Here is a 27,921-nt window from a genome sequence, read left to right as displayed (position 1 = left end):
AAATGCTGACAAAGTCGGACTCCCGTTGCCATGACAACCACAGCCCTAATTATTGTGTGCAGCCTGGTTTCGGGCTCTGGGAAGGGGGTTGGGAGAGAGACGAGGGTGGTGGGGTAGTGAGGTTGGTTCCAACAGCCACCTGCCCCCCCAGGTCCTGTTCCCCTTCTCTGCCTGTGCTGGCCTCCAGAGGCCCCCATGCCTCATCTCATCTCCCCCTTGCCCAGACCTCCCCTTGCTCTAGCCCTGCACCCCCAGGTCCAGTGTCCAGTCTCCCTTGCTTCCTAGAAATAAAAGGCATAACATGTGCCATCTCACTGACCCCAGGGAGCTGTGGGGGCTGCTGTGGGGGCTGCTGCAGGGCAGGCGCTGGCCAGGCTGTGTCTTTGCACAGTGGGGCAAGGGAAGGCCCCTCGATCACCTAGACAGCAATGGGAGAACTGGGGCATGGACCAAGGTGTATGTCTCAGGCCAGGACCCATCTTCTGTGTAGTCCCACACCCCAAGAGGTGGCTTTGGGGCCTCCTGACCCACCCCCGAACCATTTCCTCCCCCACCCCTCCTCTCGCCCACAGAACACAGATGACCTCTTGGTGGCCTCTGCTGAGTGTCCGAGTGATGATGAGGACCTGGAGGAATGTGAGCCTAGTACTGGTGAGTGCCTTTCCCCCCTCCCCTGCCCCGGGCCCTGGTGACGCTGGTGGGAGGGAGGGCGACCATCCCTGCCACCTGGCCCAAGCCCAAGGGGCCTGCTGCCAGGCCTTAATTTTCCCTGATAGCTTCCTCTGTCTTCCTGCAATTCCCCTCCAGGTCCCTCAAACTGTCCCTCTGGCAAGGCAGTTTCTGGCCTGTAGGTGCCTCTCTGAGGTAGTGAGATCCTTAGCTGGGGATCCTGGGGTTGAGGGCCAAGGAATCCTGGAAGGAAAGAGGGAAACTTTTCCCTAGAAAGAGGAGTAACTGCAGCTTCCATGAGTCTTCATGGGGTGTGGGGTGGGGATGGGGGGTAGGTGGGAGAATGCAGGCCTAGGAACTACAAATCCCAATGGCTCTTGGTCCAAAACTACAACTCCCATCAGTCCCTGAGGCCTGATTTTTCCCTGGATATCTCCTGGATCCAGAACCCTCCTTACTCCCTGTCTCAGGGAGGCAGCCAGACAGACACTCTGCTGTGGCTGCCAGGCCAAGATGGGGTGGTTATACCACACGGCAGCTCTTTGCCAGGCAGTCTGCAGTGAAGAGGTGCCCTGAGCCAGACCTGTCCCTTGGTGAGATTGGGACCTGAGGTCTGGTCTAGATTTCTAGGGGAGCAGCTGCTATAGCCGGAGAGCAGGGCTGGGAGGAAAGGCTTCCTGGGGTTGGCATTCCAGGCCTCTGCTGGATCCTTGCAGCTGGAGAGAAGGGTGTGGCCCCAGAGAGAGATCAGATTGGTAAAGGAAGGGTGGGCCTTGAGTGCCAACTGAAAAGTGTGGGGTATGGAGTGGCACAGTGGGTGCAAGGGCTGCTTACCTGAGCAGGTTGAAGGTGGCCAAGAGGAGCCGGGGAAAGGGAAGGCCTGAGGAGCTGAGGTCCTGGTGCTTACAACTGGCAGCAGGAATGGAGGAAGGAATAAATGTGGCCAGATTTCCCAGCAAGGAATCATGGGACTTGGTCATCCCTGGCTTGGGTTTCCAGAGACTTCTCCCAGTTACTTTGCAATGGTGGTACCTGGGCTATCGCTACTGGAAGGCTGGAGGTTAGGGCAGATGTCTGCAGGGCTGGGGGAGGTGAGGTGGGCTGTGTGACTGGGGCATATCTTGTGAATCTGGCCTGGGGAAGCAGGGGCGTCTGCCAGTCCCAAAGGAGATGCTCAAGCTGAGGATAGGCTGCAACTGTGGAAGGAGTTTGGGGAGAGCAAGAAAAACCCTGGAGCCTTGGGGCAGGGGCTCCAGTTTCAGAGACCAGGGGCAGAGGCAGTTCTGGGGCAAGGGCCCCCTGACACCATAGGCCAGAGCTGAAGAGGGTTGTTTGGTGGTCCTGGGCCCCGAGGCACTTGGAGGAGCTGCAGGCTATTGGGTTGGAAAGGCCTCCCCATCCACAGCCAAGAGCTGGTGCTTTCTGGAACAGACGCCCTCCACAGTAGGGAGGCCCCTCTGCTGGGGGGCCATCTGGCTCCATCTCACTAGGCGATCTCAGCTCAGGGATGCGCCTGCACTCTCTGCCATTGCTCTGGGAGGTTCTGGGCATCTGGCAGCTTCAGTATGGCACTTCCCCTCAACCCTGCTTTACCCCTCTAACTAGTCAATACTGAGGTTTCCTGGAAGTGGAGGCAGTGTTTCTAACCCAGGCCTGCCAAAAGTGGCTGTGACCAACGGCCCCCTGAGGGCCCTGGGATAGGACTCTGGGGACAAAGGGCTGGCAGGTCATGAGAGAAGGGCACTTGGCCCCCTCACATGTGTTTACACACATGTGCTCACTCTGAGAAGAGGCTGTGGGGTGAGAGGAGGGGTCTGCTCTCCCCAGGCCCCATGGAGAAGTGTGTTGGGCCAGGACTGGTGTGCAGGGACATGCAGCACATCCCGGGCTGTACCAGGGCCACATGCTATTCTACCAAGGTCCTAGCATCCCAGCCCCAACCTGGAGTCTTATCAGGGGCCTGGCTGTGGCACCGAGTGTGTACACCTACTGGCCAAGCTCCCCTAGGCTGTGTGGGAACAAGGGAGTGAGGAGGATCTGAAGTCTGTGGGTCAGCTGCCCTCCCCCAATCAAAGGGCCAAACCTTTTGGAGGAGGATGGAGGGTGGAGGAGGAATAGAAGCTGGGGGAATAGGGAGAGGCTGCAGCCTGGCACCCAGCTTTAAAAATAAGGACAGAGTGCACGCTCAAGCCTCCAGAGGAAACCTTGCAAAGCCCCCGGGTCTCCCCAAGGTGACACACATCTGATTTCCATATTTGCGCCATTCTGAAATGCTTTAAATTGGATTTTTATCCTGGTGGGAGGCCAGGCAAAGACCAAGATGACTCCAGAGCCCCTCAGGCTGATTTAGACCATGCTACCCCCCTACCTAGAGGGAAAGGGGACTCCAACCAGGGGCCCTCTCATGCCCCTGATGCAGGGAGGCTTTTTCCTCTGGTAGAGGGCCAGGCGTCCTTGCACTCCAAGGTCAGTGTTAGAGGTGAAGGCAGCCTGGCTGGAGACAGTGGCTACCCAGGGGCTGACTCCAGGGAATTTGCATCCCTCCCACCTGCCAGATCGTTCTCCCTGGGTCCCGATGTCAAGCCTGGATCATCCCTACTCACTTCGACCCTTTCTCTTGACTTGGGCACCTTCACAGATCCCAAGCTCCCCTCTTTCTCCTCGCAGCTTGGTGAAATCATCATCCAACATGGTTATTTCACCTGAGGTTGGAAATCCAGTCAAAGAAGGGTATTGTTTGACAGACACAGTGTTTAAATTCTTTTGAATGGGAATGCCTTGAGTGGGGGCGTGCTCTGCATAGTGGGTAATGTGTCACGGTCTTACCCAGCCTGACCCACACATTATGTTATGGGCCTGGCCCCTGTAGGGATGGAGTCTGCACCCCTTGAGGCACATAGGAAGTGCACACACACACTCAGATCCACAGAGGCATACATTTATGTGCAAGCACACATGTCTGACCAGAGGCACACACACACATATATCCGTGCACATACATTAATGGATCTCTCAGCAAGCTCACACATGCCCACTTGCTTGTGGGTGCCTACCTGTTTGGACACACAGGGTTTTACCCTTACATATGCTTGTCACACAAGGTGTCTTCAGCCTACTGAGGCACGCTCGCACACACTTACACTTATACCTATTGAGGCACAGACCAATGTTTAGGATCACAAGCACATGCTCAGAGGCACCCACATATTTCAGACAATCATGATGCGCATCTATGTACAGCGTGAGCTTGTACACACAAGTCTTCTGACTCCCAGGGTTCCACGTTCACAGTCGGCTCACAGAAGCACATACATGTGTACAGATCCACCTGCATAACACAAGTGCTCTGACCGTCCTCCGTGTGTGCTCAGACTTGCAGATGCCCACAGATGTTTCAAAAGGACCATGTACACATGTTCAGAACAGGCATGTACTAGGCGTAGGCACACATATATACGCATTTGCGTGGGTTCAGAGAAGCACATGTCTGTGCTGGGGCTCCTAGAAGTGCATGTGGCACAGCTCCAGCCAAGTATACACTCATGTTCAGACCTGTGGTATCCTGCCAATAAGTTCACTTGCACCAGGATGCACAAAGGGATATCCTTGTGGACCAGCAAGTGTGCCCATTCCCACAGAGGTATGCCTGTGTGCACACCAAAGGCACCCATGTGCTGAGATCCACAGGCTACATGTGCACACATTCTGAGGTGGGCCGTGTGGACCTGGACCCAAGGGGCCATGCACATTCACACATTGGTATAGATCCACACTTGCACTCCTCTCATTGCCCTATGATGGGGGGCCCTTGGAGGCCCACCTTAGCCCAGACCCACAGATGCTCATTCTTACATTCATACTTATGTGTTCAGAGACACACACATGCTCAGACACACATATACACACACATATACACACTCAGATTCACACACGATTGGAGTCATACGCATGCTCACACCTCTCAAGTCATACAGACTCATACTGAGTCCTACAGGGACTATACACGCGCACACACACAAACACACACTTATGTCTACACTGGCCCACCTGGGCCCTCACAGGTACTGATGCACTTACTCATGTGCTCAGATGTCCACATGAGCTGCACATGAGAGGGCTCACATTCTCAGCCAGCCTCTCGGGCCATAGAGACATGTTCAGACCCAGTAAACCATCTGCCTCCCTGTGAGCACACACAGCTATTCAGACCCTATTCAGTACACACATGTGTACTCAGATTCACATACTCCCACATGTGTTCAGACCCACAGAAGCAGCTCATGCACTCACCCCATATGTGTGCACCCCTTGTGAGGCTTTGCCCCCATGCACACATACACAAGCCCCTTAGAGGCATTCATAGGCTTAAGTCCACAGACTCACAGACACACTTGCTCAGACATAGCTTTTAGCTCAATCACAGAAGCACAAATGTTCGCATTTTGCAGCATTTCTTAAGGTAACACTAGGTGCTATGATAGATAACCTCTACACCACCTGCAGTTTAATACAAAGAAATGTATTTGTCTTTCATGTAAAGTTACAAACCAGTATTCTTGTTTGGTGGGCAGCTCCTCTGCAGGTGCTAATCCAGGGCCTTGTCCACTACCATCTTGAAGCTGACCCATCCTCACCAGGTGATATCCCCAGTTGTGGTGGAAGTTGACCAACAGGCGGTAGGGGTCATGAAGGGGTAGGCTCTGTGGGCCAGGCCCGTGAGGGAGACTTACACTGCTTCTGCTGCCTCTGCCCACTGCTATCTGGAGCTCCCCTTCCAGGACGGCGGGGATGGGTGGCCTTGCTGTGTCCTCAGGAGGAAGAAGAAACAGATTTTTTGCCCACTGTGGCCTTTGGGTCACCAACAGTGCACTTCACTTTCCTGATACCCACAGAGCACAGCCACCCCTCCCCGAGAGAGGCATCCTGAAGCCTCACCCAGTCAGGGCAGTCATCACAGATGTGAGGATGTCTGGCAGGTGGCCGCCCACTTGTCGGGTCCAGACTGGCTCCCAAGGACCCATATGTGGTCTGGATCCCCATGAACTGAGAGGATAATTGATCTTACTGTTCACACAGCTCAGCACACTCCGAATCCAACGGGGGGCCAGAGGCAGCCACCACAGTAAAAACTCTAATTCAAAAAAGGGAAAGATGGGAGGAGACACACAGAGGCCTCTAGTTCTAAGCATTGAGGAAATTCAGTCAGCATAAATTATATGAGACTCCAGCCCCGCACTGAGACTTCACCTCTGCAGTGGTCGAAGTTTCCTCCTTAACCCCTGCCTCTACTGTCTCCAAGAAACTCCCTCTTCTTTGTTTTTTTTTTTTTTTAAAGATTTTATTTATTTATTCATGAGAGATACAGACACACACACACACACACACACACACACACACACACACACACACAGAGGCAGAGACACAGGCAGAGGGAGAAGCAGGTTCCATGCAGGGAGCCGGACGTGGGACTCGATCCCGGGTCTCCAGGAGGACACCCTGGGCTGAAGGTGGCGCTAAACCATTGGACCACCCGGGCTGCCCCCTCTTCTTTGTTTGTGGCTGTGGCACTGCCCCGTGTGAGGCTCTGCCCAGTTTTTACCCTCCATGGCCATCTCTGAAGTGACTGTTGGGAAAATGTCCTTCTTGGGGGCCCCATGGTGTTGACACTCCATTTCCTGCTCCTGCATATTTGGGGGTCCCTTTACCCTCCATGGCCATCTCTGAAGTGACTGTTGGGAAAATGTCCTTCTTGGGGGCCCCATGGTGTTGACACTCCATTTCCTGCTCCTGCATATTTGGGGGTCCCAAAGGCTCAAGCCGTCAAACTACACCTAGCATTCTTTCCTATGCATACTTGTCAAGCCCTTTATTTCCTTGTTTCTCTGATTCCTTGCCAGCCCCTTAAGTTTGCAGTGACTATTTTGAGGGCATTTGAAACAGTAGGTGGGGAGGCCACACCCCCATCTGATCTGATCTTCGAGGCAATGGCTGATCCCTCCTTACTAGGGGAAGTTTCACTGGGTCATTGTCTCTCAAAGCCTTTCGGACCTCTCTTGTGATTGACAGGTTGGAAGCAGTGGCTCCCCTGACTACTTGGCAAGCCCCACATTTCTGGGCTCTCTCTGTTCCCTTCTCTGCTTGCAAACTCACCCACTCTTGCCTAACTTTGTCTTGTAATATGTTACTGAAAGCCGGCATTGTCACCCTGACTTTCTGGCATGTTCCTTTTGTGCATCAGCCTCAGCAGGCACATGGCCTTCCCTGTAGGTCATCACCCGCAGGGTTGGAAACAGATAACCTGCCACTGCAATTTATAGTTCTTCATCCTTCCAGCTGTTTTCCTTGGATTGTTATGTGGAGGCTACCGGCTTTTGTGATGCGCATTTCTAGTGCAGTATCTGTATTAGTTAAGGTAACATTTGTTTCTGTAACAGATAACCCCCACTCTCAGTGGGTGCTTCAAGGCAGGTTTCTCACTCAGGTGAAGCCCTGCCAGGGTGCTCCTGGTCAGCAGGTGGCTCTGCCCCAAGGGGTGCTTTGGGAATCCAGACTCCTACCATCTTATAGCTCCTCTACATTCAACATGTGGTTTGCAAGGTCACCGGAAGGAGGAGAAAGAGCATGGAGGATCGTACACAGGAGACTTCTGTGGGCCAGTGCCGGCAGTGCCCACTGCTCAGTCCTACAGCCACATCTAAATGCAAGGGATGCTGGGAAATGTAGTCTCGGTGCCCAGCAGAAGGAGAATGAATTTGAGGAAAGGGACATTCACAGAGGCCTACCTCATATGCTCAGACCCACGGTGGCACACTCACATGTTCTCAGTGGCCTTTGGGTCACAAACAGTGCATTTCACACTGCACACCAGGCTCAGAGGCAGGTGGATACACACACAGCCAGAGGTTCACTTGCATGTACACGTTTGTTCAGATTCCTGGACACCCACGTTCGTGTGCTCAGATTATCATGCTTTGTGCACACATACACATAGACTTGGAGATATATGCCCGGGTGCACAGAAACAGACTGAGGATGTGTTCTTCTGCGTGCACACACACACGCACACACATGCACACACATGACACACCTCCACCTGACCTTGAATTCACCTTGATGTTTGCTGTTGCTGAGCTGGTGTTTCCAAGTGGGGTGGGGCACCTTCCTTCAGGCCACTGTACACAGTTGCACAGGTGGTTCCCTCCTGGAACAGGTGAGTAAAGGCTGAAATCTAGCCGGTGCTCTCTACTCACCAAGCCACGTTTCCTGGTCCTGGGAGCAGGGCTGCGTTCCCAGGACGTGGACAGAATATCTCTTTTCTGATTGTGTACAGATACCATTTGCCAAGTCATGCATCTGAAGGGCGGTGGCCACACTGAAGGGCTGCATTTTTTCTAACCTACAGGAAATGCCCTGTAGGCTAATGGCTTTCTGGTCCGCAAAGCTGGGGCAGGTACCAGGTACTGGTGGATGGGCCTCAGCCTGCTGATTGCTTAGCCTCAGACACTCCATCTCAGTTCCCGATGCTCCTTGGAGGGTGGGTACATCCTGCTTGGGTGGGAATGGGGTTCTTGGGTAGAGGTAGGGGAGTTAGGGGAGCTGGGGGAGGAGGGACTGGGAGCTGGAGGGGGGAAAGGGTGCTCAGGAACAGCTGGTGGTCTGCTTGGCCAGAATGGAATTATCTTTAGTAAGTGGGACTGACGTGCCCGGACATTCAACCTCAGAGTGGAGGTGGGTGGCATCTGTGATAAATGCACCTATGAGTACTTTCCAAGCACTGGAGCTGCCTGATGTGGGGGAGGGGAGGGAAGTGGCTGAGGCTCTTTATCAGACTCCCAGGGGCACCCCATCCAAGGGTACACCCTTGTAGAGCTGAATCTGAAGTCCTGGGCATCACTAGTCCCTCCAGTACCCAGTAGGAAAGGCAGCTCAGGGAGGCCCCGATTGGACTTTCACAGTGAGGAGTCTCTGATGGGTCCTCCTCTCCCCCAGACCCTGCTAACTCCTCACCAGGGCAAGCTTGCCTGACCCCTCTTGGATCAGTGTATGACCCCAGGATAACCCAGTAGCCTGTGTTTCATGTGATTTGGTGGCCACAGATCCCAGATCTGTGGGCTTGGGTGAATATAGGGGAAAGGAGACAGTATGTGGTCTTGGTAGCATACTATCTTGGAGAGAGCAGGAGCTGTGGGAGGCAGAGATGGAGGCTGTGTAGAGGATGTGAGTGAGCACAGGACACCCTCAGGAGATGCTGTCAAAGCTGTGGACAGAGAAGGGTCCAGGGCAAGCTCCCAGAGAAGCAGAGGATGCAGGGACGGGACTAAGACCCAGATATAGAGGCCAAGACACAGCTGGAGTTCAGGGCAGGGATGAATCAATGTGACCAGGCTTGGCAGGGCTCTGAAGCCTAGGAGAGACTGCATGTGGGAACTTGGTGGGAGGGGGGGTGCTGTGTGCCCCAAGGACCTAAAGAACCAGGGAGTTGGGAGGCAAATGGTTATGGAAGGCTCAGGCTGGGCAGGATTTGTCTGTGGCTTAAGGCCTATAGCCCCCCCAACCCTTCCTAGTCTATCTGGGGGTGACAAAGAGTAGAGAGACAGAGTTTGTGCCCTGGTTGGCCTGATCAGCCCCTCTAGGGCATGACATGTCCCCAGCAAGGGACTCTTCCCTGGGCCCTAGTTTTGAGCAGCTAGCTGAGGGCCACAAGCCTGCCTAGGACAGCCTGATCCTGAAGCTTCCAGGAGCAACTGGTGGCCTCATGTAAGAGCTAAGGTAGAGATGGCTGTGGGTGAGAGCTGGGTGCATGGAGCAGGGCTCCCATCAGGCTGAACTCAGCAGTGCCTGCTGCCTGTGGTCCAGGAGAGGGAGGGCATTCGGAGCCCAGCTGCTCTCACCCACGAGAGGGGCTCCCACCCCACCCCACCCCCAGATACTTGGCTCAGAGGAAATGCTTGATGAGTATTCTTCTCCTTCCATTGGTCAGAATACAATGAGCCCCTCCTCTGTGCCAGGCCCAGGGCTGGGTGCTAGGGAGACAGGCAGATGGGCCTCAAGGCTTCCCTGGCAGTAAGCCCAAACCAGAAGCCTTCCTGGAAGAGGAGATTGTTTGGCTGGACTTGAAGGATGAGTGAGATATGGGCAGGGGCAAGGTGTTCTGAACAGAAAGCAAAGGTCAGAAAGAGGGCAGGTGGTATGAACCAGCAGGGAGGGGACCGCTACCATGATTGGACATAGGCTGCCAGTCTCCCCCCAAGAGCTGAGAGCTGAGTGTGCCCCTTGCCCAGGGACCAGGGTGCTGGGCCATCCATGCTGGGTCCAGGGCTCAGGAGGGGATGAGGGGATAAATAATTCATCCTTCAGCTGCAGGGCTGTGGCCTCACCCTGGGCCTGGAGCCCAACACCCTAATTTTATAGATGAGGAAGTGGAGGTCCAGACAGTGAGAGAAGCTTGTCCACAGTCATACAGGAAATAATGACAACAGGTCTGTGGCCTCCCAGGTTCACAAGCTAAGACTCAAGCAGATGACTGCAGGCATGGGGAGGATGCACCATGCCTTTCCAGGCTCTTTGTGAGACTTGGCTCTCCCTTGGCCTCTGAGAACCACAGAAAGGACTGGATAGTCCATTCATTCACCTTCCCTGACACACCTAGTGACCTTGGGAAGTCCTGCTCACCCCAGGCCTTGACATCCTCTTCCATTAAAGGCCAATGTTGGATGGTCCCAGCTCCACAGAACATGCTTGTCTGCTTTTGGTTCAGTTTCTCAGTGCAGCCAGGTGCCCCGGGGCTTCACAATCTGGGGTGCAGGTGAGCCCTGGCCCAGGGGGAGATTGGAGAGCATGGTGGGAGGAGCAGCCCGAGGAGCTGGGCAAGGCTACAAGTTCATTGGCAAGATTTTGGCTGTGGCTGGCCAGTGTGGCCAAGGACAGCTCTTCCAGATTGCTGGGGCTTGGGATCCAAAGAGCAGAGTGTTTAGCAAGCACGGAGACTGGAGGGCTCAGGGTGCAGGGAGCAGAAGAGCTGCAAAGATGTGGCAGCTTGGCTGCAGTGAGGCAGGCAAGACCTGGTAGCGCAGCCCAGGGATGTTTCCAATGGAGGGGGTAAGGGATTGTGGCGTCTTGAAAATCACACCCTACAGAAACCAGGGAGAAGCACTCAGATGGGGGCAGGGCTTGGGTAGAGGGAGAGCCAGAGAAGAAATTTCCAGCTCCAACCAGACCCAGAGGTGCCCCTCTAAGAAGAGGAAGCCCTAGAGCCAGACTCCAGCTAGCCTACCCCACACCAGTGGGCTTGCCATATTTGGAGAAGGGGCAGTGGATTGATGGGAATTGTAGTTGTTGACCCAGGGCCTCATGGGAATTGTAGTCCACACCCCTCCGAGGGCTAATGGGAGTTGTAGTTCTCACCCTTTGGGGCTGATGGGAATTGCAGTTTATGCCAAGGGTCCCTCAGTTATTAGACCTAGGGAGAGAGGAGTCCTAATCACCCCCACCTCCCGCCCCCCAAAACCTTCCCCACTAGTTCCCCTCCCCCTCCCCTGGGCCCTGTATTAGCAAGTGCTTCCTTCCCAGATGGCTGTGTATGTATTTTCTTTTCTTTTTTTGCTTTCTTCTTCTTTCCGTTGTTTTATTATTGTTTTAACAATAATAAGAGGGCCAGAGGCAGTCAAGCCCTGGTCAGGTCCTGGTGGCCCATGGGGGTTCTGGGGAGGGGGAGGGGGGGAAAGCCAGTGGGGGTCAGAGGTGGAGGGTGAAGAAAGAGAAAGCTGAAAGGGAATTAGAGTTAGCTCAGGACTCAGGCATTCCTGTCCACTTCCCTCCCTCACTCCCACCCCCTCCCCACTTCCCCACCTCCCTGCCTCTACATGGCTTCTCACCACCTTGCCCAAAATCCTATGAGACAGGACCCTTCTCCAATGTGTGTTTCCTCCTTGCCCACTCTTTCTCATGGACCTTGTCACCTCCCACCTTCAATTTCTTGTCTTCCCATGGCCAGCCTGCAATAAACCTTCAAAGCTCCTTCCCATGATCATCCCCTCAATTCTTCTCACCCATGTAGAAATTCCTACCTAGCCACCAGTCATGTACCTCTTCTCCCCACCCTCCTTCCCACTGCTCCCCACCCCCAATGCACGTTGACACCAAGTGGTGGTATGAATTTCTCCATGCCAGCCTGCACTGTACAGATTTTAGCTTTGTGTTTAATGAGGGGGAGAGGGCACAAGTGAGGGAGGAGAGAGAGTATTCAGGAGGAAGCAAGATGTCCAGGGAGAGAAAAGTGAGGGAGGGAGATACCAAACAGATAGACAGAAAACGTTGTACGGAAAAGTTGTTTTTTCTTATTTTTTCCGGGAGAACCCGCTTACACAGCTCTGTTTGTAATTTTTTTCTTCATGCTAAAATCACACGGCCTATTTGTTGATGTAAGTTGCCTGAATTCCGTGGTATGCTATCTTCTTTTTTAAAAAAAAAAAAAAAGAAAAAAAAAAAAAACAAAAGCAAAAAAAGAGAAAAATCTAGAAAAAAAAAAAAAAACCAACCCTAAAAGATACTGTTGTTAGGTTTGTTTAAATGCTGCTCTTGTATCTGTTTTTAAACCTTAAACCAGTAGAGTTTTTTTTTTTTCCATTTCTTTTCGATTTCCTTTCCTTTCTGTTCCTTTTGGTTTCTTAAGACAAACGAAAGACCAAAACCCAGTGAGCCACAGAGCCCGTGCGTGGGGTGCCCAGGGCATCTGAGCCGCTGCCCGCTTAAAGCGCAGTGCTCCGGCAGGCTGGCGGGCGGGCCCGGCCCGCTCTAGTCTCCGCCAAAGCCAATTGGAACCGATTTGGGTGTGTGAGGCTGTTGTTTCTCTCTCTGTGCCGGCCGCCTGCGCCCTGGGCCCTCACTGACACCCTCTCTTCTCTCTTCTCTCTCTTGTTCTAGGAGGAGAGTTAATATTGCCCATTATCACGGAGGACTCCTTAGACCCCCCTCCCGTGGCCACCCGGTCCCCCTTCGTGCCCCCACCCCCCACCTTCTACCCCTTCCTCACGGGCGTGGGCGCCACCCAAGACACCTTGCCCCCGCCCGCGGCCCGCCGCCCGCCCGCCGGGGGCCCGTGCCAGGCCGAGCAGGACGACAGCGACTGCGAGGAGCCCATCGAGGCCTCGGGCTTCGCGTCCGGGGAGGTCTTTGACTCCAGCCTGCCCCCCACGGACGACGAGGACTTTTACACCACCTTCCCCCTGGTCACGGACCGCACCACCCTCCTCTCACCTCGCAAACCCGCTCCCCGGCCCAACCTCAGGACAGATGGGGCCACGGGCGCCCCCGGGGTGCTGCTGGCCCCCTCCGCCCCGGCCCCCAACCTGCCTGCGGGCAAAATGAACCACCGAGACCCGCTGCAGCCCCTGCTGGAGAACCCCCCCCTGGGGCCCGGGGCCCCCACGTCCTTTGAGCCGCGGAGGCCCCCGCCCCTGCGCCCCGGCGTGACCTCCGCCCCCGGCTTCCCCCGTCTGCCCACAGCTAACCCCACGGGGCCTGGGGAGCGGGGCCCGCCGGGCGCGGTGGAGGTGATCCGGGAGTCCAGCAGCACCACGGGCATGGTGGTGGGCATCGTGGCGGCCGCGGCGCTCTGCATCCTCATCCTCCTCTACGCCATGTACAAGTACCGCAACCGCGACGAGGGCTCCTACCAGGTGGACCAGAGCCGGAACTACATCAGTAACTCGGCCCAGAGCAATGGGGCGGTGGTGAAGGAGAAGGCCCCGGCCGCCCCCAAGACACCCAGCAAGGCCAAGAAGAACAAAGACAAGGAGTACTACGTCTGAGCCCTGGGCCCCGGCACCGCGCCCCACTGCCAGCCGCCCCCCTCCGGGGACAGGGGCGCCCCTGGAGGACGGTGCGCCCTCTCCCTGCCGGCGCTCTGGGGACCCACTCCCTGGCTGCCTCAGACTTCTCTCACAAAGAGGAAACGCAAAAAAAAAAAACAAAACAAAAAAAAACAAAAAACAAAAACCCGAAAAAAAAAAAAAAAGAGGAAAAGAAAGAACGAAGGAAAAGAAAAAAGAAAGAAAAAAAATGAAAAGAAAGAGAGGAAAAAAAATTAGGAAAGGAAACCCCGTGCTCTTCCCCTTCCTCCTGCCGCCCGGGGCGGGGGCGCGCGTTGGCATCCGTGCGTCCGGGGGCCTGTCTGTCCCTCAGCCCTACGCCCGCCCCGGGCAGGGCACGTGCTCACAGCCCTGGGTTGATTTATTTTTTTAAGGTGTGTGTGTGGGGGGGTAGTTTTGTTTTGGTGGGGTTGGGCGGAAAGGAAGGCTGGGGGTTTTGTAAAGTGTCCACTCCTCATCCCGTTAGTTTTCTCCATTTTTTCTCCCTGCCTCTGTCCCTCCTGCCTTCCTTCTCTTCCCAAGCCCTCCGGCCCCCATCCCAGGCTTGCTGCGTCTCTGTCCCCACCCTCTCCACTTCTTTTGTGTGTGTCTGGTTTCTCCCTTTCCTAACTTTGGGTTTCCAGAGTCGGTGGGAGAAGGGCGGGTGGGTGGGCCCAGCGGCCCAGCGAAGGGGGGTGGGGAGCAGGGGCGGGGCAGTGGGGTGGCCCCCTCTGAACGCCCCGACTCTCCCATCAAAGAGGAGGTGCTGGCCTGGTGCCGCCCAGGGAAGGGGCTCCTGCCGGGGAAGGCCTGTTTTGTTGTGTGCCGCCGGGCAACGTGCATTGATGGGGGAGCTGCTGGAGGAGCAGGGGTGGGGGGCGGGTGGGAGGGGAAAGGCAAATGCAGATATATATTAAAGACAAATTATCTAGATACCGCGAGCAGCAGCCTGTGGCACCCGTTGGGCGCGGGCACCGGGGAAGAGAGAGCCGGGCTTTGCCCACTGACTGCTGGGGTCACTTCTCTGCCCACAGGCTCCCTGCTCCCCCAGTTTTTTTTTCTCTTTGTTAACAAATGTGTCTGAGTCTTGGAAAACACCCCAACCCCGGAAATGTGTGGGAAAAGAAAACAAAAACTTTCCAAATCCAACGGTCCTGTGCAATTTTTTCAGGGTGGGTGCTGTTGGGACATTGGTCCTGGCTCTGAGGTGGGTTTTGGGCCCAGCTTGCTGCCCATGAGAGCTGGTAAGTAGCCTGTGAAGTTTTGGGCTGAGCGTGGTTTGGGGCAAGCCTAGGTCCTTCCTGGCCTAAGGTTGGGGCTGGGGTGGGCCATTGGGGCGTGGCCCTGGTTGAGCCCATCCACCTGGTCAGCTCAGCAGCACGTCAGAGGCAAGAGCGTTGTGTTGCCCCCTAGTGGCTACAGTGGGTCTCTGCCTCTGGGGGCCGCTTGGGCCAGGACAGCCCTTGGGGAAGGTGGCGTTCTTCCTGGGTGAAGAGAGCTTCAGGAGCTGAGTCCACACTCACCCCCAGTCTGCCTAACTCCAGAGTCTCTGCTTTTTCTGCATCCCTAGGGATTTGGACGCTCTGGTCTGGAGCCCTCCCACCCCCACTCCAGTTCACGCTGGCTGACTGGGTAGCTCCTGGGCTGCAGGTAGGAGTAGAGCCTGCCCTCCGGTGTTTGCTCCTTCATGGAGACACTGAACAGGCCCGGGTCCCAAATGCCCTGAGACCCTGGTCTGTATTTGCTAAGCTTCTCGGTCGCAAGGAGTATAAACTCTTGAGGTGAGGTTGTGACCCGACTGTGTGGGCCTTCTCAGGAAAGCAGAGCATAGGTGGTCTTCATCCTCCAGGCGGCAACTGCATCGCCACGCCACTGGACGTGTGAGCTGTGCCTCAGCCACGCTTCTGTCACTCAGGTGTTCTCTCCTTTCTGCGGGGTGGATCTCACCTCCCTCTCCTGGCTCTGCTTTCTTGTGTCTTTCGCTCCCCATCATCCTTCACTTCGATCTGTGTCATGAACTTCCATTCGCAGGTGGCTTTGTTGCTGGGCAGCTCATTTTTTTTTTTTTTTTAAGATTTTGTTATTTATTCATGAGAGACACAGAGGCAGAGACATAGGCAGAGGGAGAAGCAGACTCCATGCAGGGAGCCTGACGTGGGGCTCGATCCCAGGACCCCGGGATCACGCCCTGAGCCAAAGGCAGATACTCAACCACTGAGCCACCCAGGCACCCCTGGCCAGCTCATTTAAAAAAAGATTTTATTTATTTCAGGGAGAGAGTGAGATAATGAATGGGGGGAGGGGCAGAGGGAGAAGCAGACTCCTCACCAAGCAGAGAGCCCCACGTAGGGTTCAATCCCAGGACCTAAGCTAAAGACCGCTGCTTAACCCACTGAGCCACCCAGGTGCCCCTGGCCAGCTCATTCTTGGGGCATTTTCCAGGTCTGGACACTTCTCAGGGTCCTTTGGCTTGACTCCACAGGAGCCCCGCTTCCCCCTCCTTCCATCCTGGAATGAAGCTTTTGTTTTAGGATCCTCCTTAACCTGGGGTGTTTCCTTAGGGACCTTTGAGGGACCTTCCCCGAGTGCTGTCCCTGGTGAGAGACTGGGATCTCCTGGAGCTGCCCCCAGGTGTGGACTTCCAAAGACTTGGCCTCTCCTTGTCTCCTTAACCAGCCCCCCCGGGAAGGCATGGACCCTGCTTGTCTGCCACTGCTCACAGTCCTAGAACCTGGGGGAAGCCTGGAGGAAGCCCTGATTCAGAGCAATCTTGCCAGGCCATCCTGTCCCCGTGCCAGTAATGACCTTGCCCCCCAGGGTCTCTGTCCAAGGGATGGAAACTTATCTCAGGTTCCCCTGCCCCATCACCACTAGCCAAAGAAAACAAATATAGGCAGGCAGGAGTTCCATGGTGCCAAGAAGGGAACATTCTTACTCTGGAAACTTCTAGAATGACCCTGAACAGTCCGTCAGAGTAGGGGTCCAGAAAGAGGGACAGGGCAGGAGTTGGCAGGATGGGCTCCAGTCCTGTTCAAGGGCTTGATTGTAAGAGAGGAGAGATTTCTGGACACTACCATTGACTCAGTTTACCCATCTGCAAGATATGGTCACTTCAGTCTCTGCTCCTTCGTCTGGGCATATGATGTTGAACTTAACACCTGGGCCTGAGCTGAGTTCCTTGGGGTCTGGCTGGCCTGGCAGTGACCTCCAGGAGTGTGCAAACAGCATCTGGGGTGACTAAAACCCCAGGAACCTCACTCCTTGACCCTTGTTACCTGCAGGGATGTGTCAGGAGATTCCACCTGGGGAGGATCTAGGGCAGAGTTGAGGGAAGAAGCTGAAAGTGGAGTCTAGCTGATCCCTTTGACCTTGAAGACCACACAACCCCCCAGGTAATAGAACACAATCTCAGCCAGGCCTGGAGTCTTCTGGGAGGACAGCCCTTTCCTGGAGGTGGATAAGGAGCCAAAGGAGCCTGCATGGCCCTCCCCACATACCCTCTTGGGAGAGCTACAGTCCTGGCTGGAGCCAGGAGAGGGGCCCAAGTGGGTGCCGAGCCATTTTCCTGTCCACACTGCCTGAGGCCTCTATTGCCATGGGGAGAATGAGACTATGGGGTAGTTGATGGCTTCTTCCTTCCCACACCCAGTTCCCTTGGCTCTTCCATCGTGGGGTGCCCCTGTAGCCCCTGGGGTCGGGAGCTCCCTGCGGTGAGCATCAGAAGAGATGGAGTGTCCTAAGTGAAGGCCTGCCATTTGGGTGGTGGCACCCAACTGGGAAGCAGGCTTTTGCTGCCCAGAAAGCCCCTCACCCTTCACAGGGCATCCTCTCCGCCATGGTGATGACAGCCATCCCTGGCTGCCCGAGAGGAGCAGGGCCCTGGACCCTCCCAGCTTCCAGGTCCTGCTGAGTGAGACTCTGAACACTTGGCGAACTGGAGAACACTCTAGGGTTGAGGAGGAGCCATCTCCCACTACTCCTGGGTTCTCTCTTCTGGAAGCTTCTGGACACCACAGGGCCCCAAGAATGCTGAGCAAAGGTGGGAAAGTATCTAGGGCTCGGCTGAGCAGCAGACAGGAAGGACCAGAAGTTCAGAGCAGGCTGAGACAAACTTGCCTTTCGGCAGTTTTACAAATGTGGTCCCCACTCCCGTTCCCTTTGTCCTGGGGGTCTCCACTGAGGGGTGGCCACAGGCAGATACCTGCTACCCCCACCCTCAGAGGCTCAGGGCTGCAGCCGGTAAGACCAGGCCAGTGAGTGAACCTGTCTCCTGGGGACAAGGAGCAACTTTCTCTTTTCCCATTTGTCTTCTCATGTGTGTCTGAGTGCGTGTACCCCCATCACTGGTGTGTGTGTGTGTGTGTGTCTGTGTGTGCACGCATGTGTAGGGTACCTTTGAGGAGGCTCCTGGAAGCAGTGACACAAACAGAGCAGAGACCACCTGAGCACTGCTCTGGGGTGGCTCAGCAGATTAGCAGCTGGTGGGGACCCTGATGGGCAGCAAGTGGCTTCTGCCTACACCCACATTTGTGTTAGGGGAGCTCAGGCGTCCATCCCTTTCCATGTGAGGTCTTGCCCCGGGTTTTCCTGTAAGTGGTGCCAGTAGACTCTGCTGGGTCTTGGCTGGTTCTGAGAGGGATGCATCTGCCTCAAGAAACATCCCTGGCTGCCCAGGTTGTGTGGCCCAGGGCTAGCTGTGGTGGTGGGGGGTGTCGTAGCCAAGGCTGGGCTCTGGAGACTGAGGCTTTCACTCGTGATTCTGCCCCTCTTAGCTATAGGTCATGGGTAATTGGTTTATCCAACCTTACTTTCCCATCTGTAAAGTGGGCTGTCTTCTTTGAAGGGTTTGGGAAAAGATAAGATGATGCCTTGAGGTATCCAGGATGGTGCCCAGCTCAGAGCCTGAAAGAAAGGGCAGACACTCTGGCCTGGCACCAGGGGCAGAAAAACCAGCCAGGGAGAGGGCCAACCCCTTGAGGAGCTCCCCAGAGCTCTCCTCTACCCCATCCCCACCCCCACCTGTGGCTCATCAGTGGAGTCAGTGAAGGGCTGTCATTTGTTCCTTTATTCATTCTTTTGCCTCCTTCGCATTGCTGCCCCTCCCACCAGGCTCTGTGTGGGAGCTGGGGCCAAGGGGGAAGCCTCTGGGAACCCCTGGGTTGGCAGGTCAGGAGTCATGTGCGTGGCCACAGCTGTGGATAAGGGATTCATTCTGGCCTTGGGCTGGGCCCTGGGCCTCCAGGAAGGAGGCTATTGCCCTGGGTCCGGTAGGAGGGGCACAGAGGATGGGTCCCGTGGCTGGAATGTGGGGATGAGGGACCACGGGCCAGAGCTGCCTTTTGGGTACAGCTGAGGAGCTGAGACATGTTGGGGCCCTTGGGGCAGTGCGAGGTGCCGGGAGAGTTTTGACTGCGGGTGATGGTGGCCTCCAAGCTCAGGGGGCAGTGGCCAGCTGGGGGCCGCCAGCAGAGTGAGCAGGGAGCAGGGTGGGAAGCTGGTCCCTGTTCCTCCTCACAGTCATGAGGGAGGGTCCTGCGAGGGTGCATGGGGCGGACCCCTTGGCCAGTCAAGCCATCCTCTCCTCCTTCTCTATCGAAGGTGGCTCCTCTGGCAGAGAGGGACGGCCCTGGGGCCTCTTCTAGAGATGGGGGCCTTTGCTGTCCTGCCGCCTCCGAAGGAGAGAAGGTGCCCAGCGATCCTTGGCAGAACTCCCAGGAGGCTTAAAGGTGTGTGGATTTCAGGACTATGGGCCCCAGGGTGCTCTGTGTTGCCTTCTTTATTGCCCTGTTCAGACATGAACGACAAAAGCTTTGTGTCTCGTGGGTGCAGCATGACCTCTGACCCCTGAACTACATCTCTCCCAGGGACTCGAGAGGTCTTCCTGCGCTGCTCTGGGGAGCCCAGGAATGGGCCCCCTGAGTACATGCTGGGGAATCGGTGGGCAGGTGACAGCCCTGCCAGCTATCGAGGGGATTCAGCAACAGATTCCGGGACCCCCAAGGCCCCCAGCAATGCCTATCATGCCCCTTGGCCCCCCCTTTACAAAGGACTACAGGCTTCCATCCCCTGGACTTCTCTTAAGGTGGAGCTGGGGGTGGCCCAGCTATTTAGGCCTTAAATGGTAGAATGAAGAGCAGGAGACAAAGTCCAGGCCGTCAGCCGGGGAACCCAGCCTTTGGTCTCATTTCCCAAAGATGTACTGTGTGACTCGGAGCCAGTTCCATCCCTTCCTGCACCTCTGCTTCCCCTGTGCCCAGCGATGGGGGTGGGTGGCAGGCCTGCCCCATCCTGGGGTTCTCTGGAGGGCAGAGAGGTCGGCCCCAGGGCTGAGTTCACTTACTGGTTCTGCACATCTTGAATGGTGTCGGGCAGCGGCAGGCTCTGGGTCTCTGGCAGCAGCAGGGCCATGAGGCCACTCAGCACGGGCACTGCCCCGTACACCAGCAGGGGCAGTGAGTGGCCGTGCACACCCAGCAGCCGGACCAGAGGCCCCAGAATAGCTCCCCCACGGGCTGCCATCTGGCCCAGGCCCACCGCCGTCATCCTATAGTCACAGACACACCAGTGAGGGGCCACTCTGTCTGCCCATGGCTTTGACCGCCCAGCCCCACTCTGTCCAGAGGGATACAGGGGTCCAGCGGGGGCAGGATGCACCTGGGCAGCCCTGAGGCCACATGGAGGGGAGAGGGCGGGGAACATCCGAGTCTGAGGAAGGCCATCCCCATCCTGCCCTCCCAGCCCCAGGCAACCCCTCACCTGAGCACGGTGGGGAAGAGCTCACCGGTGTAGATGCTGATGCAAGTGAAGGCGGCTCCCACCCCCGCAAGCCCCAGCACGGCCAGGGCTGAACGCAGGGCCCCCATCTCTGTGGACAGTTAGCAAAGTCGGTGGCAGGGGCTCCGAGGTCAGATGGGGGCTCTTTCCAGCCTAAACCTGTCCCTAACCTCCCAATGTCTGTGATTCACCTCCATTTGGGTGTCCCCAGAACACATCCTGAGTGACCTCGTGGCTATGTTCAATGCCTACCCTGACACCCAGAGCCAGACCCCAGGAGTCCTCCTTGACTCCCTGCTCCCCGCCTATCCCTGCATTCCAGGACTAAGTTCTTATTTTATCTCCATAATTTTTCACGATGCCACCCCCTCCATGCTGTCCCTGCTTCTGTTGTCTGGTATAGGCCACCACCATCTCTCCCAGATGCCCCAGCAGCCTCCTTCCTAACTGGGCCTCTGAGGAGGAGGCCAGGGCCTCTGTTCCTGGCTCAGCCTCTCCTGCTCCCCTAGGTGGGAAAGCCTCTGGACACAGCTGTAAGCACCCGGGCCCCCCTGCTTACCGTATGGTACCAGCGTGTTGGCCAGGATGCAGAGCCCCGACAGCACCAGGGACACTGCCTGAGTGGGCCGGCGGCCCAGATGGCTCAGCAGCAGCAGGGTGCCTATCTTGGCTGGAATGTCCACGACCCCGATGAGGGCCTGGAGCAGGAAGATGTTGCTGCCTAGGGCCTGCAAGTCCAGGGCCAGGCCGTAGAAGGTGAAGCCGAAGGCAAACCTGCGGGCCGGGGCAGGTGGAGTCGGCTGGGGAGCAGGGCTGCTCACTGGCTCCTTTGTTCTCAGACCCGTTTCCACCCTCTGCAGGCTCTGTGGAGTGGGAGGGTGGTCTCTGTGCACCACCTTCCCCTGGGCTCCCCTGCCAGTGCTGCTCCTCCTTAGGTTTGGCCAATGGAAGGCACTGGTGAGACGCTGGCAGTGCGGTCCTGGGCTGGGGAAGGCGGGATAATTCCTTCCTCCTTCCCTTGGGTGCCGTGGCTGCAAGTGGCCGTGGCCCCTCTATGGCTACAGCTTCAACTGAGCATGTCCTTCTTCTGTGGGCCTCGGTGGTTCTAGTCCTTGCTGAGTGGCACTGGCACCTGGACTCTGGTAATACCCCTCCCTCCTCCCTGGCCCCTGCAGATGGGGTGGGCGTGCATTCTCCTCCCCAGATGGCTGGCAGTTCAGCTCTCCCAGCACCCTTGCTATGACTCCTCCTTAGGCATCTCTGCCATCCCCTCTCCCCCACCTGACCCCACCTGGCCTGGACAGCTTCCTCTGGGAGCCTGACTGCTAGAAGGGACATGGCTGTGCTGCCGGCCCTGTCCTGGAGGTGCTGTCAGGACAGTGGGACCCATAGGAGAGTCACTGGAGGCCCCTTGACTGGATGCCAACCAGAGCCCTGATTCCAGGGTCCCTGGGGGCCTGCAACAGCTCAAAGCCGACCAGAGGCAGAGGCTGGGGCCTTGGGTGTGGGTCGAGGGGACATCTACCAGCACAAAGTGGAGATACAGGTCCGGAGGCCCAGTCTAGGCATGCAGAACAGAGCATTCAGGCTGGAGGGAGCTTGGCCCGCACTCAGCTCTTCCTGCATGGCCGAGAGCAGGACCTGCAGGGTTGGGGTGGGAAGGTGTCAGCCCTGGGGGCGCCAGGGGGCCCTCCTCCCTAAGACCCTCCTCTTCCCAGGAGCCCTGAGCAGGGGCAGGGAGAGGGTCTGAGGGTTGAGCCCACAGGAAGGTCCAGCCCTGCCTTACCTCGGCGGTCAAGGAGTCCTCCACTGCCCCCTTCCTGTTGATGGCAGCCACCCTCCGCAGCTCCCGCAGACCCTGCTCCAGCCTGCCTGTGATGAGGAGCCATCGTGCAGACTCTGCCAGCCACCTGCAGGGGTTCAGGGGGGAAATGAGAGGGGCACTGCCTGTGGCCCCCGGGGCCCAGCCTGTGTGAGCCTCACTGCCCTTCTGTTTCCTTCTGTCCCGGGGGGGGGGGGGCTCACTGGCACCCACAGGCCCCAGGCTCAGTGAGGCCACACCGTGTGATAATCTCCTTCCCCTACAGGCCACCCTTTCTGCCTTTCTCCTTCTCCCTCTTGGACTGTGGTTGGGCGTCCCTGTTCTCCCCTTCTGGCCTCGCTCCTGACCCTGTGGCCTTTCTCTTGCCTCACCTGGGAACCAGGCCTGGGTGAATCCATGTACAGTAAGGACCCTTCTGCGTGTAGTTACAGGACTACAGGACTGCAAACCCCCCAGGTCCCCTACTGTCTGGCACCTCTCTGATGTCACACACAGCCTTTCTGCTCACCCTCAAGGCTGCACCCTCCTGCATGAGCTGGCTCTTCCCCCAAGGCCCCTCCATGCAGGCAGCTTCACACCCAGAGGCTCAGGCCTGGAGCAGGGTCTTTGGTCCTGACATCACTAGCCCCCTCCACCCACACCCAATCAGCCACCAATTCTGGTCACTTCCAGCACCCTTCACGCCTGTTCAGGTCAGGCCCACTGCCCTTGCCTCACTTTTGACCCTGTGTTGCCCATGCCAGGATGACAGTTGCGAGTTGGCCCTGCACATCCCATTTCCCCCTCCTCATGCCAGGACCCGACCCCTAACACTAACCTGGCACCCATCGCCCAGACCCCTTGCCCTGGCCCTGCCCACTGAGTCCCTTGTCCTGCCCACCACTCTACACTGGCTTCTGCCTCTGGGCCTCTGTTCAGGCAGGGCCCCCAGCCAGGCTCCCTTTCTCTGGGAACAGCAGCCAGGGATGGAGTCACCTACTCCACATGCACCAGACCCTGAGGTCCTTCAGGTTAGCAGAGCCAGGGAGACAACGGGGACTCCAGACACACGTTAAGGGTAGAGTTGACAAGACCCAGTGACCTGTTGGACTTTGGGCAGGGGGACGGTGAGGGACAGGGAAGTGTCATGGCAATTCGGACCCTGGGACCGCCTGGAAGGGGGCTGCTGTCAACCCTGGGGAAGCCTTGGGAAAGAGCAGGTGTAAGGAGATGTTATATTTGTGATGCCAAGACACCAGTCATGGAGATGTCACCAGGGGGATGGGTGGAGGCAGGGCCAAAGAGAGGATTTGGGGCCTGCGGCATGTGGAGGGAGTCAGAGCCAGGGGCGGGGGCATAGGTTAGGTGGCCGGGAAGAGGGCACCGGAACCTCCCGCCCCCTGCCCCAGGGAGAGGCCTGCAGCAAATAGCCAGGAGGGGTGCCCCGTCCTCCCCTGGCTTCTGCTGTGCTTCTTTCTGCAGTGACCACAATGGCCAAGCAAGTACTATGTTGCTGGGTCTGTTTGTGAATGAGCCAGGCTCAGCTCTGCTCTGCAGGCTGTCATCCATCCATCCCTCCACCCATCCATCCCTCCATCCATCCATCCCATCCACCCATCCACTCACTAGTTTATTATCTATCTATCATCTATCTGTCTATCTACCTATCTATCATCATCATCATCTATCATCTATCTCTATCATCTATCCCTCCCTCCCTCTCTCACTCCCTCCCTCCACCTGTCCATCTACCCATCCATTCACTAGTTTATCATCTTCTTTCTAGCATCTATCTATCCAGCCAGCCATCCAAGAAATATTTGCTGTGCACCTACTATGTTTCAGGAGCTGAACCATGCCTGATTTATTTCAGGGCAGTGCAGATATTCCCTAACCTCTCACGTATCTTGGCCCTGTGGGGGGGTGGGGCATGAGTCTCCTCTGACCACTGGGTCGTGGTCCCTGTCCTTCAGTAATGATGTCAGTACATGAGGCTGACCAGGGCTGTGTTCTGGGAGTGGGGCATGTGTGTGTGTGCACACATGCATGTGAGCTGTATCTTTGCATCCCACCCCTCAGTTTGGCCTTGTGCTGCCATGCCGGACTCAAAGGGCTCAGAACACATGCCTAGAGGCATGCATGCCAAGGCACCCAGGGACTCGAGAGGGTAAAGGGCCAAGAGATGATGGGAAGGAAGGGGTGGGAGGAGGATGAGTAGAGGAGGAGGCACTTGGGAGGAGCAGGGAAAGGCCTTTGGTTGGAGTGGCTGAGCATTGTGGGCCTGGGGCAGCCAGCTGTGTCAGGCTCCTGTGCCTGTCCCCTGGCTGTGCCCTCCCTGGCCTCTGCTCGCAGGGTTGGGGTGGGGTGGGCAGGTCTTCTCTGAGGAGAGGGAAGACACCCACCAGGAGTACACGAAACAGAGGAAGAAGGGCGCAGAGATCACCAGCTGCAGCAATGCCCAGTCACGCACACCGTAGGCCACTGTGGCCATCAGGACCTGGCCGAAGCTGAAGCCCAGGGTGTTGAGAGTCATGGCCAAGGCTCGGGCCCGTGCCGACGTCCACTCCATCACTGCAAGGAGACCACAGGTGTCGGCCTGGGAGCCTGCACGAGCCTCCCTCGCGTGGCCCGTAGCGGTGACGTACGGAGAGTGCCGGTGTTCATCATGACGCCGGCCACGGCAAAGGCCACCAGGAAGCGGAACAGGCAGTACACGGGGAAGGTGGGGGCAAAGGCAGCCGCCGTGCCTGACACGGCCATCTGAAGGTAGTTCCAGGTCAGCACCAGCTTGCGCCCAAACCTGCGGGCACACAGACACAGGCATGGGGCGGGGTCCGCGGGCACCCTGCACCAGCCCTGGGGCTCTGGGGCGCCTGCACTGGCCTCCGAGTGGAGGTGGAAGTGATGCTTGGTCCACACTTGAGTTATCCACCCATGAAAGGCTCGTACGCACCCCCAGAGTCCCCAGGGCCCGGGGAAGCTCGGAGGCACTCTGGGCAGAGAATGAGCTCGCCGTCAGCAGGAGGCAGCTTGTGGCCGGGCAGATTTTAGCAGTGAATGTTGGAAAGGAGTGATGACCCTCTCCAACCCCAGAGGAGAACCCCAGAAGGCTCAGGGTGGGGAGGAGGCTTGCTCAGGGGCAAAGCTGGAAGGCGTGAGGAGTGTGACTCCCGTGCAGGCATTCTGACTGGCAGCTGAGCGCTTTCTCCCCAGACCCGGCGACAAGAGGCCAGGGAGCCTGGGAACACAAGGCAAAGGGGGCTGCTGGGACCGGGGTGGGGGACCTCACCTATCAGAGGCTCGGCCGCACACAGCAGCTCCCACCAGCATCCCAGACAGGTAGATGGACTGAGCCATGGGCTTCAGGGCATGGGAGTCACACACCAGGTCCCACTGGTGGGAGAGTAGTGGGAGGTAAGCCCAGATGTGAGGGAGCGGAGGCACTGATGGGGAGGCCTGTGGGAGCTAGGTGTGGGTAGATGGCCTGGAGACCTCTAGGGTGGTAGGCAGGGCTGTCCCCCTAAGCCTCTCCATGTCACCCTATTGCCCTCTAGTCCCGGGTCAAGTCCTTTCTAGACTCATTTGCTCTCCCTTGCCTCACCCACTCTGCAGGGCCACCCTGAGTCGGTGCCTGGTCCCTACTCCCCCAGGTCTCTCTGGTTCTAAAAAGAGGCCCCTCCCACTTGCCCAGATTGGGCTGATTTGCCTCCTGGGGTTCACTGTCCCCTGAGACAGGCTGGAACTGCCACCCGATGAGCTAGAGGAGGGGCTGGAAGCCCACCTTTGGGAAGTGAGGAGGTCTGCTGAGGTGGGTCCCTCTCAGGACTGGGCTGTTCTGAATCCAGTCAAATGTGAGTTTGACCTTGGTCCCTAAAGTGCCAGGACTTGGGGAAGGTGTCAGGAGAGCCTCTTACCTTGGCCACGATGGTGGAGGTGAAGGTGCTGTTGTCATACACCCAGCCGTCCACACACGGCTCTGTGGCAGCCTCACTCCAGTTGGTGGCCGTGGCGTTGGGGTCCAGGAGCTGCCACTGTGGTTGGCGGAAGCGGAGACACTGGTGGGGCTCGTGGTTGGGGCCCAATGGAATGGAGACGGTCAGGAGGTCCTTGGGGCCCAGGGTCCCGGGGACACTGGCCTGGTCAGTGCTGTTGTCCAGGAGGGGCACCCAGCAGCGGTGGCTGGGCACAGCGGCCGAGAAGTTCTCCAGCATGCTCTGAGTGGTGAGCCACATGATAGGGACCACCAGAGCCACCATCTGGAGAATCTGAAACCTGCCCAGGCCACCCACTCGGTCCAGGAGTTCAGAAAATGCCATGGAGCCCACGCAGGGGGCCCAGTGGAGGTGCCCCCTTCACAGGAGGTGGCCTAGGGCAAAGGGGCCAATGTGGGGGGGGGGCGCTTGCCCCACAGCAGCACCTACTTCGCCAGCAGAGAAGCCTGGAGCATGGCAGTGGCCACGCACTTCACTGACTCTGGGCCTGGTCTCTCCAGGCACCCACCTGGCAACCGTCACTTGGAGTGGCTCCAACTGGGACTGGGAGCTGTGGGATGTGACTCTGAAGCCACCGGCATCCTTCCAGAGACTCAGCAGGGCCTGTATCTCCCAGAGAAACTCAATACAGGAAGTGGGGAAAGTGAAGACTGAAGTCACCCAGACTGGAATTAAAATGTGACCAGAGGACACTTACGGAGTAGGGGTTAAGAATCAGTCAAAGTTTAACCTAGCTCTGAGGGAGGCCCAGAGGCAAGAGCTGTTCCTGTCCTGCCAGGAAGCGTGGCCCGGAGCACCTGGTCTCTGATAGGAGTAGGAGAGGCCTTGGCCAGACTGTTGTCTCCCTGCGGCTCCCCTGCCTGCCTCACAGGGTGACTCTCCAGGGCACACTCCGGATAGGTGCTGGCCAGGGCCATACTGATCCTGGGACCGGCATGAGCCTGGATTGACATCTGTGTGTGCATGTGGCCTGGGTCTGGGTCATTGGCAGCCTGTGTGGCCCAGCCCCCCACCCAAACCCCTGACCTCCATTGTTTGCTGCCACTGATGGCCATGCTCCTCTGTGGTCACCCTCTCTGAGCCCTCAGTAGGGCTCTCCAGGGCCATCAAATGTGTATGTGTGACGTGTGGCAGGTAGAGGATGAGCCAAGGAGCTGTGACAGGGACCCAGCCATCTCTTCTCATGTGCTTTGGGGCTCAAGGCTGCCCATTTGGGGAGTAGCTCCTAGCTGCTTTGTGTCCTGCCCACTCTCCCCCTGCCTATCTGCACAGCACACCAGGTACAACCTGTTTGCCTCCCTGGCCTCTGGGCCCCGACGCCCCCACCGCTTCCCCCGTGTGCCCTGGGCCAGCTTCATGGGGTCTTGGCCTTGCTCCTGGCCTTGCTGATGCTTGCAGCCTGGAATGCCATCCCCGGGCTCACCCTTGGACCACGTCCTGCATGCACTACGAGTGCCTCCTCCTCCAGGGGGCTCTGCTTGCTTATGCTTGTCTCCCTCCTGGGCTCGAAGTCAGTAGTAGAGTCCCATCCTCACAATGGCCTGCACCTCTATTACTGTCCAGCTGGTCTCATTTCCAGCCAGGTCCTGGGGGGCAGGAACTCTTCTTTAGAGCATCTTTGGGACTGGCACAGAATTGGACAGCAAGTGCAGGCGCCATATAAATTTGCTTCAGCTGGCTTTAATAGCAGCTTCTGTTTTTTTCCAACTATAAAATTAGTGTACACACTCCAAAAAGTTTCAGAAAATATTGAAAGGTACAAAGAAAACAAAGATCGCTCCTAAACCCCCAGCTAGTAGTCACCACTGCCGACACTCTAGCATAAGTACTTCTAGAG

General features: G+C 57.1%; 2 protein-coding genes across 47 annotated transcripts in view; one reads left to right on the top strand and one right to left on the bottom strand.

Annotated features, from left to right (window-relative positions):
* The window catches only part of NRXN2 (neurexin 2), a 107,102-nt gene extending 93,078 nt beyond the window's left edge, over positions 1-14,024 (top strand). For 24 of the 42 annotated variants that reach the window (XM_072758329.1, XM_072758332.1, XM_072758322.1 and 21 more), the window contains 2 exons: positions 573-651; positions 12,592-14,024. In XM_072758329.1, the coding sequence (XP_072614430.1) occupies positions 573-651; positions 12,592-13,478 (966 nt within the window). In that variant the 3' untranslated portion in view covers positions 13,479-14,024. The remainder of the gene's footprint in view (positions 1-572; positions 652-12,591) is intronic. The other 18 variants (XM_072758356.1, XM_072758355.1, XM_072758341.1 and 15 more) reach the window with 1 other exon arrangement.
* Positions 14,025-18,564: 4,540 nt separating this feature from the next.
* On the bottom strand, positions 18,565-26,839 carry SLC22A12 (solute carrier family 22 member 12). 5 transcript variants are annotated; one of them, XM_026004543.2, is made up of 11 exons: positions 26,593-26,839; positions 26,007-26,123; positions 25,382-25,485; positions 24,738-24,892; positions 24,495-24,663; positions 22,078-22,201; positions 21,817-21,932; positions 20,851-21,065; positions 20,274-20,382; positions 19,858-20,061; positions 18,565-19,301 (listed from the first exon to the last, which is right to left on the bottom strand). In XM_026004543.2, exons 3-11 carry the CDS (start codon positions 25,447-25,449, stop codon positions 19,238-19,240), a joined length of 1,224 nt encoding a protein of 407 aa, XP_025860328.1. In that variant the 5' UTR covers positions 25,450-25,485; positions 26,007-26,123; positions 26,593-26,839; the 3' UTR covers positions 18,565-19,237. The 5 variants fall into 5 exon arrangements, 3 of the variants coding, with proteins under 3 accessions (XP_025860328.1, XP_025860329.2, XP_025860326.1); XR_012001624.1 differs by lacking the exon at positions 26,593-26,839 and having other exon boundaries at positions 19,858-20,181; positions 20,299-20,382; positions 26,007-26,542; XR_012001625.1 differs by lacking the exon at positions 26,593-26,839 and having other exon boundaries at positions 20,299-20,382; positions 26,007-26,542.
* Between the last annotated feature and the right edge of the window lie 1,082 nt (positions 26,840-27,921).

Source organism: Vulpes vulpes, chromosome 5, assembly GCF_048418805.1.
Source record: "Vulpes vulpes isolate BD-2025 chromosome 5, VulVul3, whole genome shotgun sequence".
NCBI classification, from domain to species: Eukaryota; Metazoa; Chordata; class Mammalia; order Carnivora; family Canidae; genus Vulpes; species Vulpes vulpes.
The sequence above is the reverse complement of the archived record's forward strand: the minus strand, read 5'-3'. Positions and strand labels throughout refer to the sequence as shown.

Coding starts and splice junctions, on each gene's coding strand:
- SLC22A12 (XM_026004541.2), bottom strand. CDS start 26,408: ATGGCATTTTCTGAACTCCTGGACCGAGTGGGTGGCCTGGGCAGGTTT. Junction 24,664..24,737: donor GATGAACACCGGCACTCTCC/GTACGTCACCGC, acceptor GTCTCCTTGCAG/TGATGGAGTGGACGTCGGCA. Junction 20,383..20,850: donor CAACACGCTGGTACCATACG/GTAAGCAGGGGG, acceptor AACTGTCCACAG/AGATGGGGGCCCTGCGTTCA.